The sequence below is a fragment of the Lonchura striata genome, chromosome 15 (genome assembly GCF_046129695.1).
Source record: "Lonchura striata isolate bLonStr1 chromosome 15, bLonStr1.mat, whole genome shotgun sequence".
Lineage (NCBI taxonomy): Eukaryota > Metazoa > Chordata > Aves > Passeriformes > Estrildidae > Lonchura > Lonchura striata.
In genome coordinates, this window is record NC_134617.1 from 1,145,305 (window position 1) to 1,159,912 (window position 14,608).

The window sequence follows — 14,608 nt, forward strand, 5'->3', positions numbered from 1 at the left end:
AGTAACTGCATGGGCTGGATCCCAGAAAAGCAATTTGTAGCTCATTGTTCCTTCTGATGAAATAGAAAATCGGTCTAACTTTGAAGTAAGAGCTTTGTATCCCAACAATGAACCAAGCCTGTGCAAGGAGAGGTCAGGCACATTTTCATGGGAGCTTGAAGGCACCAGGAGCAACAGCAGGAAGGTGTTTTGGGGATACCACTGTGCCAGGAGCAAGGACACACAGAGATCATGGTCTCTGCACCCCCCAGTGAAACATAAACTTTAAGGTATTTAGAGATTTTAGAGGAACTAAGATTTTAGTTAGAGATAAGTCTTACCAGAGTTAATTAAAATAAATGAGTAGGCCTTGATGAAGTTAAGAGTTAGTAGTTAACTAATAACTACACACAATGTTTAGTTAGCTGGGTTTATAATGAAGAATACACAAACTGACAAATAGTTTTTAGGAACATAAGACAATTGTGGGCCTCCTCTGCTCTGAAACCAATTGAAGACAAGGAATGGGAGTTCTACCAAGAGTTCATTTGTCATATTGGCATTGAAAAGGTAGAAAGGTCAGAACGAGGAAGACTTCATTGATTTCCTCATTTTGGGATCCCTCCCCATGAAAGGGACACCGACCCATTTCAAGGGACAAACTATGCAGGTTTAATAGCTTTTGAAATTATTAGCGTATGAAGCGAGGAATGGGTTGCACCAAAATTATGAATATGTATTTGTATTTTGGCTATTCAATACTTGTATGGATAAAAGGGCTCTGTAATCACTTGGAAGCTGTGGTGTGTATTTGGGAGCTGTCCCACACACAATAAACATACACTTTCTAAGTTTAAACTGTTAAGAGTGTTTTTGTGTCTCAGTTGGATATCGGTACTAGATCAATATCCATATTTCTTTAATAATTCACCAGAACGACCCCAACATGCCCCAAAGTGAGTCCCTACAGAACAGTCCAAGCGTGAGAACAGCTCGTTTTGGTGGAACACGGCTGGGAGATTCCCTTCAGGGCTGAGAAGCCGAACGACAGAGTCGGGCGGCTCCGTGCTGCGACGGCGGCACTCCGGCAGAGCACACCGGGACACGGCCGGCCGTTTCGGAGCACCGGGAGGGAGCACCGCTGCCCCCCGAGCACCGCCCGGCACCGCCGGGGCCCGGCTCGGCCCTGCCCCGCTCCTCCCGCCCAGCCGGGCGGCCGCGGAAGCGATCCCGGGCAGGAAGAGCCGGGAGGAAGCGGAGCTTACGGGCAGGGGCGGGCCGGGAGGCGGCGGCGGGCCCCGGTGAAGGCGGCCCGGGAGGCAGCGGCGATCCCGGAGGCAGCGGCGATCCCAGTGAAGGCGATCCCCGGTGAAGGTGATCCGAGAGGCAGCGGCGGTCCCGGTGAAAGCGATCCGGGAGTCAGCGGCGATCCCCGGTGAAGGCAGCGGCGATCCCCGGTGAAGCCGATCCCCGGTGAAGGTGATCCGAGAGGCAGCGGCGGTCCCGGTGAAGGTGATCCCCGGTGAAGGTGATCCGAGAGGCAGCGGCGGTCCCGGTGAAGCCGATCCCCGGCGAAGGCAGCGGCGATCCCCGGTGAAGGCGATCCCCGGTGAAGGCGATCCCCGGTGAAAGCGATCCCGGAGGCAGCGGCGATTCCTGGTGAAGGCGATCCGGGAGTCAGCGGCGATCCCCGGTGAAGGTGATCCCCGGTGAAGGCAGCGGCGATCCCCGGTGAAAGCGATCCCGGAGGCAGCGGAGATCCCCGGTGAAGGCAGCGGCGATCCCCGGCGAAGGCAGCGGCGATCCCCGGTGAAGGCGATCCCCGGTGAAGGCGATCCCCGGCGAAGGCAGCGGCGATCCCGGTGAAAGCGATCCCCGGTGAAGGCGATCCCCGGTGAAGGCAGCGGCGATCCCCGGCGAAGGCAGCGGCGATCCCCGGTGAAGGTGATCCGAGAGGCAGCGGCGGTCCCGGTGAAAGCGATCCCGGAGGCAGCGGCGATCCCCGGTGAAGGCAGCGGCGATCCCCGGTGAAGGCAGCGGAGATCCCCGGTGAAGGCGATCCCCGGTGAAGGCAGCGGAGATCCCCGGTGAAGGCGATCCCCGGTGAAGGCAGCGGAGATCCCCGGCGAAGGCAGCGGCGATCCCCGGCGAAAGCGATCCGGGAGTCAGCGGCGGTCTCCAGCCAAGGCGACCCCGGGCTGCTCCAGCATGAAGCTCATCATCCTGGAGAATTACTCGCAGGCCAGCGAGTGGGCGGCCAAGTACATCCGCAACCGCATCGTGCAGTTCGGGCCCGGCCCCGGGCGCTTCTTCACGCTGGGGCTGCCCACAGGTGGGTGCCGGGGGGCGGCCGGGCCGGGGCCGAGCGCGGGCCCTGCCCCGGCTCAGGCGGCCGCTCCCCGCAGGCAGCACTCCCCTGGGCTGCTACAGCAAGCTGGTGGAGTATTACCGCAACGGGGACCTCTCCTTCAAGTACGTGAAGACCTTCAACATGGACGAGTACGTGGGTGAGTGCCGCAGCCACTTGTCCTGTCACCTTTGTCCCTGCCCGGGAGCTGCTGGGCATTTATCCCGGCAGAGCCTGGCGATGCCCGAAATCCACCTGTCCAGGTAAGATGGACAACGTTTCACAGAGTTACAGCACCAACATTTCAGTTACAGCATCAAAGTTTCGCAGAGTCACAGCACCAACGTTTCACAGAGTCACAGCATCAGTTAGGATGGAAAAGAGCTCTGAGATCACCGGGTCCAGCCTGTGACCCCACCCCGGTGTCAGCTGAACCATGGCTCTGAGTGCCACAGAGTCACAGAATCATGAGGTTGGAAGAGATCTTTAAGATCATCAAGTCCAACCTGTGCCCCAACACCTCAGCTAGACTATAGCATCAAGTGCCATGTCCAGTCTTTTTTTAAACACATCTAGTCTGTCCTTAAACACCTCCAGGGAATTAGCAAAGGGGGACAATTTGAAAACCTAGGGAAGAAATGTGAAATTTTTCCATAGGTTTGAAAACGTATGGACAAAACTGGATGCTGGGTGTTGCCCAGTATTGCACACACCATCACAGACACTGCTGTGTGTTAGCTGCACTCAGGGACTGACCAGGCAAGGAACAGCTTATCACTGCAGGCTCAGCACCTTTGCTCTGGGATTATAAAGGTCCCTTACAACGACCACTGTGTTCCCTGAGAGCCCTCTGGTATCTCCTGCTGAGATAGCAAAGTCATGCCATCTCTGCAGTCATGGTGAAACAGTCTCCTCAGAAGAAATAGATCCAAAGGTGAAAAACATACAAGCTAAATATTTGCTAATGTTAATTTTATCCTGGTCAAAGAGGGTTTTTTTCTGTGAATAATTCCAATCCAGCAGCATTCGTGAGTATCCCAATAAGAGTCCAGTGTGGGTTTACAGCATTCAAGGGGGGGTAAATATGCAATAATTATACAGTAATTATTATTTCCCAGGCTTCTGTACAGTTTTTTAGTAATTCTTACTAATATGAAATGGGAAAAGGGCTGAAAAGGTACTGGCAGAGGAGGCACAGCATACACCTGCTTTTTGAACATCTGTTGTATATTAATATGGGCATGTGTCTTACAGGAGCTGAGATTAATTCTGGTATTTAGGGAAATAAAAACAGCTCTGAAAGCTGAGGGTGTGACAAAGGAAAGAGAGAGCACTGCTCTGTCACCAAAGCCACTGCAGGGGTGTGGAAGTGCTTTGTTATGGGTGATGCTGTTCCAGTTGGCCTCAGTCCTGCGTGTTCTGTTACCAGGCCTCCCGAGGGATCACCCAGAAAGTTACCATTCCTTCATGTGGAATAACTTCTTCAAGCACATCGACATCTCACCAGAAAACGTCCACATCTTGGATGGAAATGCCCCTGATCTCCAGGCTGAGTGTGATGCATTTGAGGAGAAAATCAAAGCAGCTGGAGGCATCGAGCTCTTTGTTGGAGGTGAGAACCCGAGAGCAGTGGCCTCTAAAACCTGTCCCAGAGCTGTGCCTGTCCTCCCCAGCTCTCATTTATTGCCAGGATTATTCACTTTCAGTGCATTTGCAGTGAAATCCACCCCACAGTCCCTGGCCCTGGGCACTGCAGTGTCCTGGCAGCAGGACACTGGGGACCTTGTCTCCCTGCCTACACTCCCAGCTTTAGGGCTTTCAGTGCAGGCAGTGAATTGTTCAGGAAGTGTTAGCAGGAGAAATGGGAAGGGCTGGAACTGTACAAATAGGAGGTATTTATCAATTGTCAGTGGCAACAGGAAACTGCTGGGAGTAGCTTTTCCCACACAAGCTCTTCCCATTTTTGGGAAGACATTTTGGGAAGCTTTTCCCACACAAGCTCTTCCCAGTTTGCCATAAGGTTCTGCCACCTGCTTTGCTTTGTCGTTGTGCCAGTGCAATCAGGGCACTGTCTGGTGGCTCCTGAGGGGGCTCTTGATGTTGTTCCTAGCAGACACAAATCTGAGCTGGAGCAGAGGAACTGCAGGGGTTTTTCTGAGCTCTGTGATCCCAGGAGCACTGCCTGTGCTTCTCCTGGGAGAGCTGCTGGCTCTGCTGGCTCAGCTGAGCCTCTGCTGACGCTGTCCCTGTCCAGGTATCGGCCCCGACGGTCACATCGCCTTCAACGAGCCGGGATCCAGTCTGGTGTCCAGGACACGAGTGAAGACCTTGGCCATGGACACCATACTGGCCAATGCCAGGTTCTTTGATGGTGACCTCTCCAAAGTGCCCACCATGGCTTTGACAGTTGGAGTAGGCACTGTCATGGATGCCAGAGAGGTGAGGAAATAAGAAGAGGCTTCCTGCAGTTCCTCTGGAGCAGCCAAAGGTTATCCTGTCATGGAGCAGCCACGTGTCCTCTGGTGTAGGGTGTTCTGCCACAGAATGCCTGATCCTCCTGTCCTCTGGCATCCTGCAACACCATGGAGAGGCTCTTGCTCCTTGTCTCTGCTGGCACTTGTGTTTGTGTAACCCTGCAGCAGCTGTTCCCCCCAGGGAGCCGGGGAGGTTTGGGAGAGTGTCTTTGGTTAGGAATCTTACCTGGAGAGTAACTGCTTGAGTCGATGTGACACCAGCAGGCCATGAAAACTGTGGGACCACTTTTACTGGAATCTATTCTTGATCTACACTTGTTACATGTCAGTGTGCAGGTGCCCGAAGGATCATTGCAGTGACGCAGCAGGCTGTGATGTCACTGAGAGCTGAAGCAGCCAGAGCAGCAGCAGCACAGAGAAGTGGCTGTGGGGAGGGTGACAGGGGTGTCCCCATTCTCAGCTTGGCAGGGCGTGGCTGGGCTCCCCTGACCCCGGCCAGGCCCTGACTGCCCCTCTGTGTGTCTGGGGGTGCAGGTGATGATCCTGATCACGGGAGCCCACAAAGCCTTTGCTCTGTACAAAGCCATCGAGGACGGTGTCAACCACATGTGGACGGTGTCGGCCTTCCAGCAGCACCCCAACACCGTGTTCGTGTGCGACGAGGACGCCACGCTGGAGCTCAAAGTCAAAACGGTGAAATACTTCAAAGGTGAGTGTTTGACCAGGCCAGGCAGCTCTTCTGTTGCATTTTTAGGAGCCACGAGCCATGCTTTGCAGAAGTGTTGCTGTATAAGTAACTCCCAAAGGAGTTATTCCTTAATAACTCCTTAGTAATTCTTCCCTAATAATTCCTTACTAACTCCCAAAGGAGTTATTCCTTGTATTTAAGGTATATTCCTTAAATATACCACAGTAGTACCTGTGAAGGTAATTGCTTAATGCTTGGTGTGGAAGCAAAGGCACAAGGACAACAGTGATGTCTAATTCCATTAGTATCCAATGAAGGAGAATTTTCCTTTATTATGTCTACTAAAATTACCTTTTGACTCTCTCCATCAGGTTTGATGCTGGTTCACAACAAGCTCGTGGAGCCCTTGTACAGCATGAAGGAGATGGGAGCAGAGAGGAGCCAGCCCAAGAAGCCATACAGTGATTAATGTGCTGGGGCAGTGCTGAACCAGCTGCTGAGAACAGCTGGGACAAAAGGGAATTGCTGCAGAAACTGATCTCGTTTTTGTTCTTAAATTAGCAGAATGATCATATGGTTCCCTCTCTCCATTGAAGAGACAGATGCCAAACACCTGCCTTAATTAACCAAAGGAGGATGGGATCCAGTGTTCTGTGTTCCACAAACTTTTGCCACCAACTCATTCTCTGAAGGAAATGAAGAATGAATTGTTTGATCTGTGAACTGACTGTAATCACAGGCTGAAGGCTGCAGAACTGAAATGTGAGGATAAATGAAAGCACAATGTTTCAGAAATAAGTGGGTGATAACTCTGGGGTGTACTCCTTGCAATTAGGACAAGTATCTGTTATTCCTGCCTCCTCCATGAAACACTCTTACATTAGAATCCTGGAAAACAGGATTGTCCAGCTGGAGAAGGGAAAGCTCAGAGCAGCACCCACAGCCAGGAGAAGGCAGCAGGAAGATGGAGCCAGGGGGAAGAAGAGAAGGGACAGTGGGGTGGGAGTGGAGACGGGATGCTCACGCTGGAGAGGGTAAAACCCCACTGTGGGAACAGAAAAGCAGTGGGACAGGATCCCCATGGCTGTGCAGGCTCTCTCCTTAGGAGACTGCCAAGAACTGACTGGATAAAGCCCTGGCTGAGCCCTGCTTTGAGCCACTGTTGGACTTGAGACCTCCAGCAGCATCCCCCACACAGGGTCCAGGGTGCAGCTCGGGCACCTGAGGATGTCACTGGTGTCACACACAAAGCCCTTGTTCATGTTCAGGCCCAGCTATGATTTGCTGTGCCTGGTGCTCTCCAGAAATTTCCATTTCTCTGAGGAAATGCCAAACCAGCCCCAAAGGAAACACTCTGTTTAACACTCTGTCAGCCTCTGTTTAATGACAGACACCCCACACAGGTGGACAACAGCCAAGACCCCACCAATTCGGAAATGTGATTTCTGTCCAGTGCTCTCACATAAGGGGCAAGAAAACTGGGCAAACTTTATTTTCTTTATACAGAAGTTTTGTAAGTTGTTGATCTGTTATGTAACTTTGTTCACTAAATGTCTTTAGTTTTTTAAAATGGTGACATTTGGCTGTATCTGGTGCTTGGTCTCAGTGTGCTTGTGGTAGCAAAGCAGTCCTGGAGGCAGTGTGGTGGGAAGAGCTCCTGCTGCTCCCCTTCCTTGCCCAGTGCTTGCTGGCAGGTTTTCCTCGGAGGGCAAGGCAGGGCCCTCGGGGTGGGAAGGCACTCTGAACACATTAAATCCCACCAGCAGAGCACAGCCCTGCCAGCTCCAGGTGGGAGCTCTGGGCTGTCCCACTCCCAGGAGCACCTGGGCACACCTGTGCTGCCAAATCCATGCCAGAAGGAAGACAAACAGGGACACTGCATTTACCATCCTAAGGTGAACTTAGTGACTTGAATTTAGTGCAGGAAAAACAAACCATCCACATCATACACTTCACCTACACACTGACCTAGAGATTCAGCTGAGGTGAGATTTGCTTTTCCTTCCATCTCTTTAATCTCGGTGCCAGTTCCAACAGTGCAGACTCCTCCTCTGCACAGGGAACTGAAGCACCACTTGTTTTGGCCACACATCCCAGGATAAATTTATTAAGTCTCAGTCAGAGCTGAGTGAGCTGTGATCACACGCAGTTCCTGAGGAGTCTCAGCTCCAGAGCTTTCCATCCAGGCCTTACTGCTCTTGAACACAGCACATGCAGCTTTATTTTCCAAATAACCTTTTAGACTGTTCTGCAAGTGGAAAAACTTGTAAAAAAAATCAGTGTTTGCCTCCAGTAATCACATTCATACTCAAAACCACTTGCTGAGACTTTAGGGGAAACAATTTTGTTACTGAAATAATTTAAAGTGCAAAACCAGTGGAAAGAAAGGATCTAGTCCAGAAGCAAAAGTATCAACCATCAAATTTCTTATAGGAAGAGTTAATTAAAAATAAATACTTCATCAACTGAGAACAACAGGTAATTGTCAGTATCTTGAAGAATTCAAGTTCATCTCTTCCTGATACTTTGTACCCTCACTGGTCACATCCTCATCCCTGCCAAAACAAGGACAGGCAAGGTGAGGGAATCCAACAGCAACACAGGGAGTCACCAACCTCACAGAAATCCCTGGAAATGCCTGTTGGTCATTTGCTGCCCAAACTCTCAGGGATGCAAAGGCTCAGGCACAGCAGCCAACGAGAGGGGTTGGGGATAATCAGCTTTAATGTCATTAGAAAGTACCAGTGACAGAGCCAGGAGCTGCTTTTCAGAGAAGCACATCAGGAAACTCAGAAGCAACAAACTTTGTTGCTGAATACAGAAGAAATTGTCTGTATTGTATCAGAAAACTCCCCCAGTGCAAGCAGCTCCAGAGAGAGCACTGCAGCTCCACCAAACCACCCCAAACCCCACAATATTCAGGATCCAAGGGTGAGTCTCCCTGAAGGAAACCCCCAAAATACTTCCAGGATTTGAGGCTTCAATTTTGTCTGTTGGCTTTTAAAAAAAGGGGCACCTTTTTATATATTTTTTTCAATGGATTTCCAATTTCTGACTTTAATAATGGACATGTTTGTTTGGGCGTTCCATGATGATCCTGATCCCAGGATGGGGAAAAGGTCTCCTTTGGTTTTGGCAACAGGCTCTGAGGTGTGAGTGTCCTGCAGTGCAGTTACCACTCTTCTGTCACACAATGGAAGTGAAAAGCAAACAGAGGACACAAAAAGCATCTGTCTCTGGTTTGTTCACCTTTTGGTGCTGGAGGAAGCTACTGATTATCATCTTCCACTTCCCAGAACTCCCTATCATCAATGTGCATGGCTTGAAACAATCTGCAAGACAGAAAAGCAGTGTTGTTATCAGGGTGTAAAAAAAAGTAAAATACGTTAAAAAAGCATCACCCTAAATGCAAAAACAAGTACAGCAAGTTCCCTTGGCTTTTTCAGTATCACAAACCACCATCTGTGCCCTGTGGAAGGGACAAGAGAGGCTGGCATTGTCCCTCTGCTGTCACCTGCCTGTCTCCTGTCCCACATCCCCAAGGGAATGTCAGGCAAATCTGCAGCTCCTTGAAGCAGCTCTTCCCCAAATCCTCGAGCTGCTCCTGAGCACTGGCAGGGAAGCACTTCCCTGCAGGCTGTGGCAGCACAGAAAGGGTGAGGTCATGACCTGACCAAAAAAACCAGGAATAGGCTCAGAGGACTCCTCCAGAATTTTAAACCCAAAGTCCTTCAAAAGCAAAACCATATCCTGAACCACTCCTGATTTTTACTGTTAGTGCAAATATTTGAGAGGAGAAACTGTGTCTTAAACTGTGGCTACAAATGTCAGGTAAGAATCTGGGAGAGACTGTGAGGAAAAGCAGCAAATGGGTGTTCCAGCAGTGGGGGGGTCCCTGAAGCACCCACCTGTTGAAGCAGGGGGAGGAGGGGTCGTTGAAATGCCGGTAGGGGTTGGCCCGGGACAGGGAGCCCATGCAAAGCCAGCAGAAATACTGCATGCACCCTGTGCAGGTCATCTTGTTACAGCCATCCAGTTTCTGGGGGAAAAAAATCAAGAAATGGTGATAAGGGACCCACTGTGGCAGGCCTGTCCCTCTCTGCCAGCAGCCCCCAGAACCACAGCACAGTGAGCACATTCCCCTCCCTGGCTCCACCACACACTGGGATCCCAGCACTGGAAATTGGTTAAAATACTAAAAATACTGGAAATAAGTCTTTTTCTGAAGCTGGATTGATTTCCTGGCTCTAGTGTGAGCCAGGGGTAACCTGAAACACCAGGAAAACAAAAGGATTCATACAGATCCAGAGTCAGCCTGGATCTGTTTAGTGTGGGAGCCTGTCATTGTTTGTACTCCAGTCCTTGGACCCACCTCACCTCCTTTTCCATGCCACACAGAAATGGGAAGCTCTCTTAGTATTTCCTAGAGATTTCCTCTCCCCAGAGACTCCAACACACCCAGAACTGCCTCCTTGTGAGTTATTTTCTGCTCCATGATTCCCCAGCCTTCCCCTCCTCACTCACCTCGATGTGGGTCCCACAGCAAGGACAAGACTTGGAGTTCTTTTCCAGCCATTCCTTACTCTTCATCTCCTCCAGGGCTTTCTGAATCACTCTCTTGCCATAGCGTTGTTCCAAAAATCTTTTATTTGCCTCATCTGCTTCTAAATATTCGTTCCTCAGCTCCATTAATTTCTCTGGGAGGCAAAATCAAACCAAACCAGACAGCTTTTGTAAGATATTAGATATAGAAGTCCAGCTAATTGCAGCACAAAGATTCTCAAAAAACAATAATGTCATTAATTAAAAAGCAAGAAAACTATTAAAATATATAAGTTGATAATATTAAAACCACTCTGTATCAAAATTCAGCAGTTTTACACTGTTTATTATAAAAGAGATCTGCTGATGGAATTAGAACAATGTAAAATAAACTGAAAATGGATTTTTTTTTCTGACTATATATTTAATGAAATTCTGTCATAATATTTTAAGGCTAGACAGAGAAGGCTCCACCTGATTACAGAATTAACTCTATGACAATACAAATAAAAATATAAAGGAATTCTTCCCCTGCTACAGCCTCTCAGCACTTGACAACCAGCAGTTTAGGGAGCTCCTGAGCTGAGGAGTCTCACCAAAGGAATATTTAATTGCCAGCAACAGCCCTCCTCCAAATGAGAGCACCTTTCAGAAAGCTCAGGGCCAGGAGCTCCCTCACCCAGCTTTGGATTTTTCCACCCAAGATTGAGCTGTGTGCGGGCGTGACCGTGGAGCCCAGGGGAGGGGACTCACCTGCAGTGACCTTGCAGGGGGACACGCCATGGTAAGTCATCTTGCAGAGGGTGCAGAAGGCGTAGTTGCAGCAGGAGCAGATGCCCATGGTGCAGCCGGGCTCCTGCATGACGGGGGTCTGGCAGCCAGGCCGGGGACAATAAACCACGTCGGCCATCAGGTCCAGGCTGGACTGCAGCAGCAGGCGGTCGTAGCGGGCAAAGAGCTCCTCCCCAACCAGCTCCTTCACCTGCCAACACAGCCCAGGCAGGCGACACAGCTTCACCCACACGCACCCAGGCCTGGCACAGCTGCCCACAGCATCCCTGCATCCCTGGCAGTGCCCAAGGCCAGGCTGACAGCACGTGGAGCAGCCTGGCACAGTGGAGGGTGTCCCTGCCTGTGGCACTGGATGAGCTTTGTGGTCCCTTCCAACCCAAACCAGGCTGGGATTCCCTGATTCCTTGCATCTGTAATTCTGAGCCTGCTGCAGCAACAAACAGCAAGTCACTGAAAAGGTACCAAGAGATGGATGGATCCACTTTAGATTCTCCAAAAGGTCACAGGGGGTCAGGGATCTGCTTCCAGGGAACAGGGACAGGAGGAGAGGGAACGGCCTCAGGCTGGGCCAGGGGAGGCTCAGGGTGGACATCAGCAGGAATTTCCCCATGGAAAGGGGGGTCAGGGATTGGAACTGCCCAGGGAGGTTTGGATCCCCAACCCTGGGGTGTCCAAGGAAGTGACACTTCCTGACACAGTTTAGTGACACGGTGGGACTGGATCAAAGGCTGAACTTGGTGAACTTGGAGGTCTTTTCTGACCTAAATGACTCTGACTGCCAATGTCCAGCTGCAGGGCCACAGCCAGGCCCTGAACTCGAGCTGCGTTCCAGAGCTCCCAGCCCCTGTGCATGGGAATTACCTGGCCTGGAGTGGCGACAGAAGAACACTTGGGCTCGGGGCAGTTGAGGCAGTGCACCTGTCCATCCCTGATCTGGATTTCAAAGTAGTCCTTCAGGCAGGCCTTGCAGTACACGTGGCTGCACTCGGTGAAGTGCATGCACTCACTGCCCAGCTTCTCACAGAAGCAGATACTGCACAAGTACATCTTGCTGTTAAAGCACTTCCTCCTCTGCGCCTGGTCGAAGTCCAAGATCTCCCTGATCAGACTGGACAGGGACTCCACATCCTGCACAGCCCTGGCATCCACCATCTCCTCCTCAGCTGTGGCAGAGCCTGTGGCACCCCCACAGTCCTTCCCAGCCTCGGGGGGCCCCACTCCTGTCCGGCCCTGCCCCTTCCCCTGAGGGCACATTTGCAGCTCGTAGGGCGAGGAGATGTTCAGGTAATTCAGCGTTTCCTCCTTCAGAAACTGCATCCAGGCAAAGAGCACAACGCAGCCTCGGTTCTCCTCCCACACGTTGTCCAAGTGCTTGCAAAGAGCGCTGAGCTGGGAAGGAACAGAGAATTCCTGATTTTATTAAGTTTGTACCTCCCCACTGGGCTCCTCCCCTCACACAGTCCTTAGTGCAAACTTTGATTTCAGATTCAACAGTTTTCATGCTGAATAAAATAATTCTCACAGATTCAAGTTTTCCTTCTTCAGAATAGTTCTCAAATGAAAACCAGCAAGAGATAAAGAGCCAAGTGAGGAGCAACGTCATTGGTTTTTTTACTTTGCTTAACTGTTAATAATTAACTTACTCAGCAGTCAAAATGTAAAAAATCCTCTGCAAACCTGGGCCTGGGAGAGCCATTTCCCACTGAGGGTGAACACGGGCGGGGAGGTTGATGGGTAGTCGGGTGGGAGCTCAAAATTCAGCACGAGGGGAGGCAGGAAGCACACAGAGTACTCGAATCCACTGCTCTGGAGGCTCTCTGTGGAACTGCCTGAGCCAGGGCCCACCAAGGCAGTGGGAGAAATAACAGAAAAACGAAAATGAACCAACTGTTACTGCTTCTGACAGCACCCAGTGTCTGTTAATTGGATATATTTCTGGGGTTAAAACTATTTGTTCCACCTTAAATAACAGAACTCTCAATGCAGTAAAATGTCAAGGGTTGGAGGTCTGTGATTAAAGCAGTTAAACAGCAGCACTGTGAAATGTCAGATTCTGCACAAACCAGAGCCTGGAAACACAGATCCTCGGGGGAATAAAAACCCAATAAAGAAACTTAATTATTCTGAAGAAGTGCTAGTACTCATCTGTGATTTCTAAGTTTACTGAGGACGTTCTGTGTATGAGGATTAAACTGCTCAAACACAATCCCCAACAAGCAGAACAGAGGGTGAGCCACAGCTCTGTCCAGTCACTGCTGCCTCAGGTCACTCCCCAACAACCACCTGAGCTTGGTAAAGCCTCCCTTGGGATAACACAAAACATCTCAACTCACCCCTCACAAAAATTTTGAAGTCTTGAGGCAACTCCAGGCAAATTCTTGTTTCTCCCCCTTGGGCAGAGTCTGCTCTCTTAAACTCATCCTCATCGTAGATGCTGGCCAGAGCCAGCAGCTCGTCCTCCTGAGCCTCCTTGTCCTCTGAAGACATTTAACTTTTCTGTGGAGTTGCCACCACTCTGCAACATCACCCAAGTTAATGCATCCAATTCAAATTATCAATTTGAGGCAGCTATTTTATAGCATAGAAAACTTTAGAAAAACCACGGTAACCAATCTAAAACAATTTGAAATATAATTAGGTATTTTACAGGTTAAAAAAAAAATATTGGTAGCTTTATAAAATTTTTTTAAATGCCCAACAGAATATTGAAAAGTCAGAAAGCAAACTGTGTAAAGACAGCTGTAAGGAGGGAAATAATGAAATACGGAGATACAGGCACAGGTGACACAGGGACAGGTGTCACCGGCACAGCTGACATAGGGACATTTCACTGATGTATGGAAGAAAACAGATCCCCCAAAAAACACAGGAGAAACGAATTAGAAACAGTAACGAAACAGGGGAACAGTTCCATTTGTGATTGAAAATACCACAAGAAGGTTCAAATCCCGCACAGGCATCTTGTAGGCGCACTCGTGGAGCACCTCCGCTCTCCATTTGGGGAAATAAAGCCAGTTTGCTGGGTTACCTCGAGTCAGGGCAGCGCGGAGGCAGAGCCGGGGAGCCGCTCCCGGAGCATCCCTCCAGGGCCGGGCGCTGCTCGTCCCTCGGGGCACGGACACGGCGCTGCGGACGAACAACAGCAGCACGGCTTAGAGCCCGCCCGGCGCCCCGTGCCCCGCAGCAGGCCGCGGCTGGGGCTCACTGCCAGCCGCAGCAGCGGCGACCGAGCCGCGGGCCGGGCCCGGGAGCGAGCCCGGCCCGGGAGCGAGCCCGGCCCCGCTCCTCACCGGGGCAGCCGCGGCCGGGCCGAGCGGGCGGGGAAGCGGCGGGGACCCGGCCCTGCCCTGGCGGAGCGGCGGCGGGGACCGCAAAGGAAGGGAAGGGAAGGGACGGGAAGGGACGGGAAGGGAAGGGAAGGGACGGGAAGGGAAGCGCCGGCGGGCGGAGGAGGCGCCGGGCCGGCCCCGCAGCTCCCCCGGCGGCCGGGAGGGCCCGGCCGGCCCGGCCCGGGCTGCTCGGGGCCGCTCCTGCCGCGGTGCCGGGCACGAACGGGCACGAACGGGCACGAACGGGCACGGAGCGGGCACGGAGCGGGCACGGAGCGGGCACGGAGCGGGCACGAACGGGCACGAACGGGCACGGAGCGGGCACGGAGCGGGCACAGAACGGGCACGAACGGGCACGGAGCGGGCACGGAGCGGGCATGGAGCAGGCACGGAACGGGCACGAACGGGCACAGAACGGGCACGAAGCGGGCATGAACGGGCACGGAGCGGGCATGGA

At 51.7% G+C, this 14,608-nt stretch overlaps 2 protein-coding genes across 3 annotated transcripts; one reads left to right on the forward strand and one right to left on the reverse strand.

Moving 5' to 3' along the window:
• Window positions 1–1,917: 1,917 nt before the first annotated feature.
• On the forward strand, window positions 1,918–7,064 carry GNPDA1 (glucosamine-6-phosphate deaminase 1). Its single transcript, XM_021541273.2, has 6 exons — window positions 1,918–2,311; window positions 2,385–2,486; window positions 3,756–3,938; window positions 4,581–4,765; window positions 5,335–5,509; window positions 5,860–7,064. The coding sequence occupies exons 1-6, from the start codon at window positions 2,188–2,190 to the stop codon at window positions 5,955–5,957; spliced, it is 867 nt and encodes a 288-aa protein (XP_021396948.1). The 5' UTR covers window positions 1,918–2,187; the 3' UTR covers window positions 5,958–7,064.
• A 1,130-nt stretch (window positions 7,065–8,194) lies between these two features.
• Window positions 8,195–14,164, reverse strand: RNF14 (ring finger protein 14). Of its 2 annotated transcripts, XM_021541272.3 has the most exons (9): window positions 14,113–14,164; window positions 13,851–13,948; window positions 13,156–13,299; window positions 12,500–12,651; window positions 11,684–12,211; window positions 10,784–11,012; window positions 10,013–10,185; window positions 9,397–9,527; window positions 8,195–8,820 (listed from the first exon to the last, which is right to left on the reverse strand). In XM_021541272.3, the coding sequence occupies exons 5-9, from the start codon at window positions 12,137–12,139 to the stop codon at window positions 8,757–8,759; spliced, it is 1,053 nt and encodes a 350-aa protein (XP_021396947.2). In that variant the 5' UTR covers window positions 12,140–12,211; window positions 12,500–12,651; window positions 13,156–13,299; window positions 13,851–13,948; window positions 14,113–14,164; the 3' UTR covers window positions 8,195–8,756. The 2 variants fall into 2 exon arrangements, with proteins under 2 accessions (XP_021396947.2, XP_021396945.2); XM_021541270.3 differs by lacking the exon at window positions 14,113–14,164 and having other exon boundaries at window positions 13,156–13,337; window positions 13,851–14,066.
• Window positions 14,165–14,608: the final 444 nt, after the last annotated feature.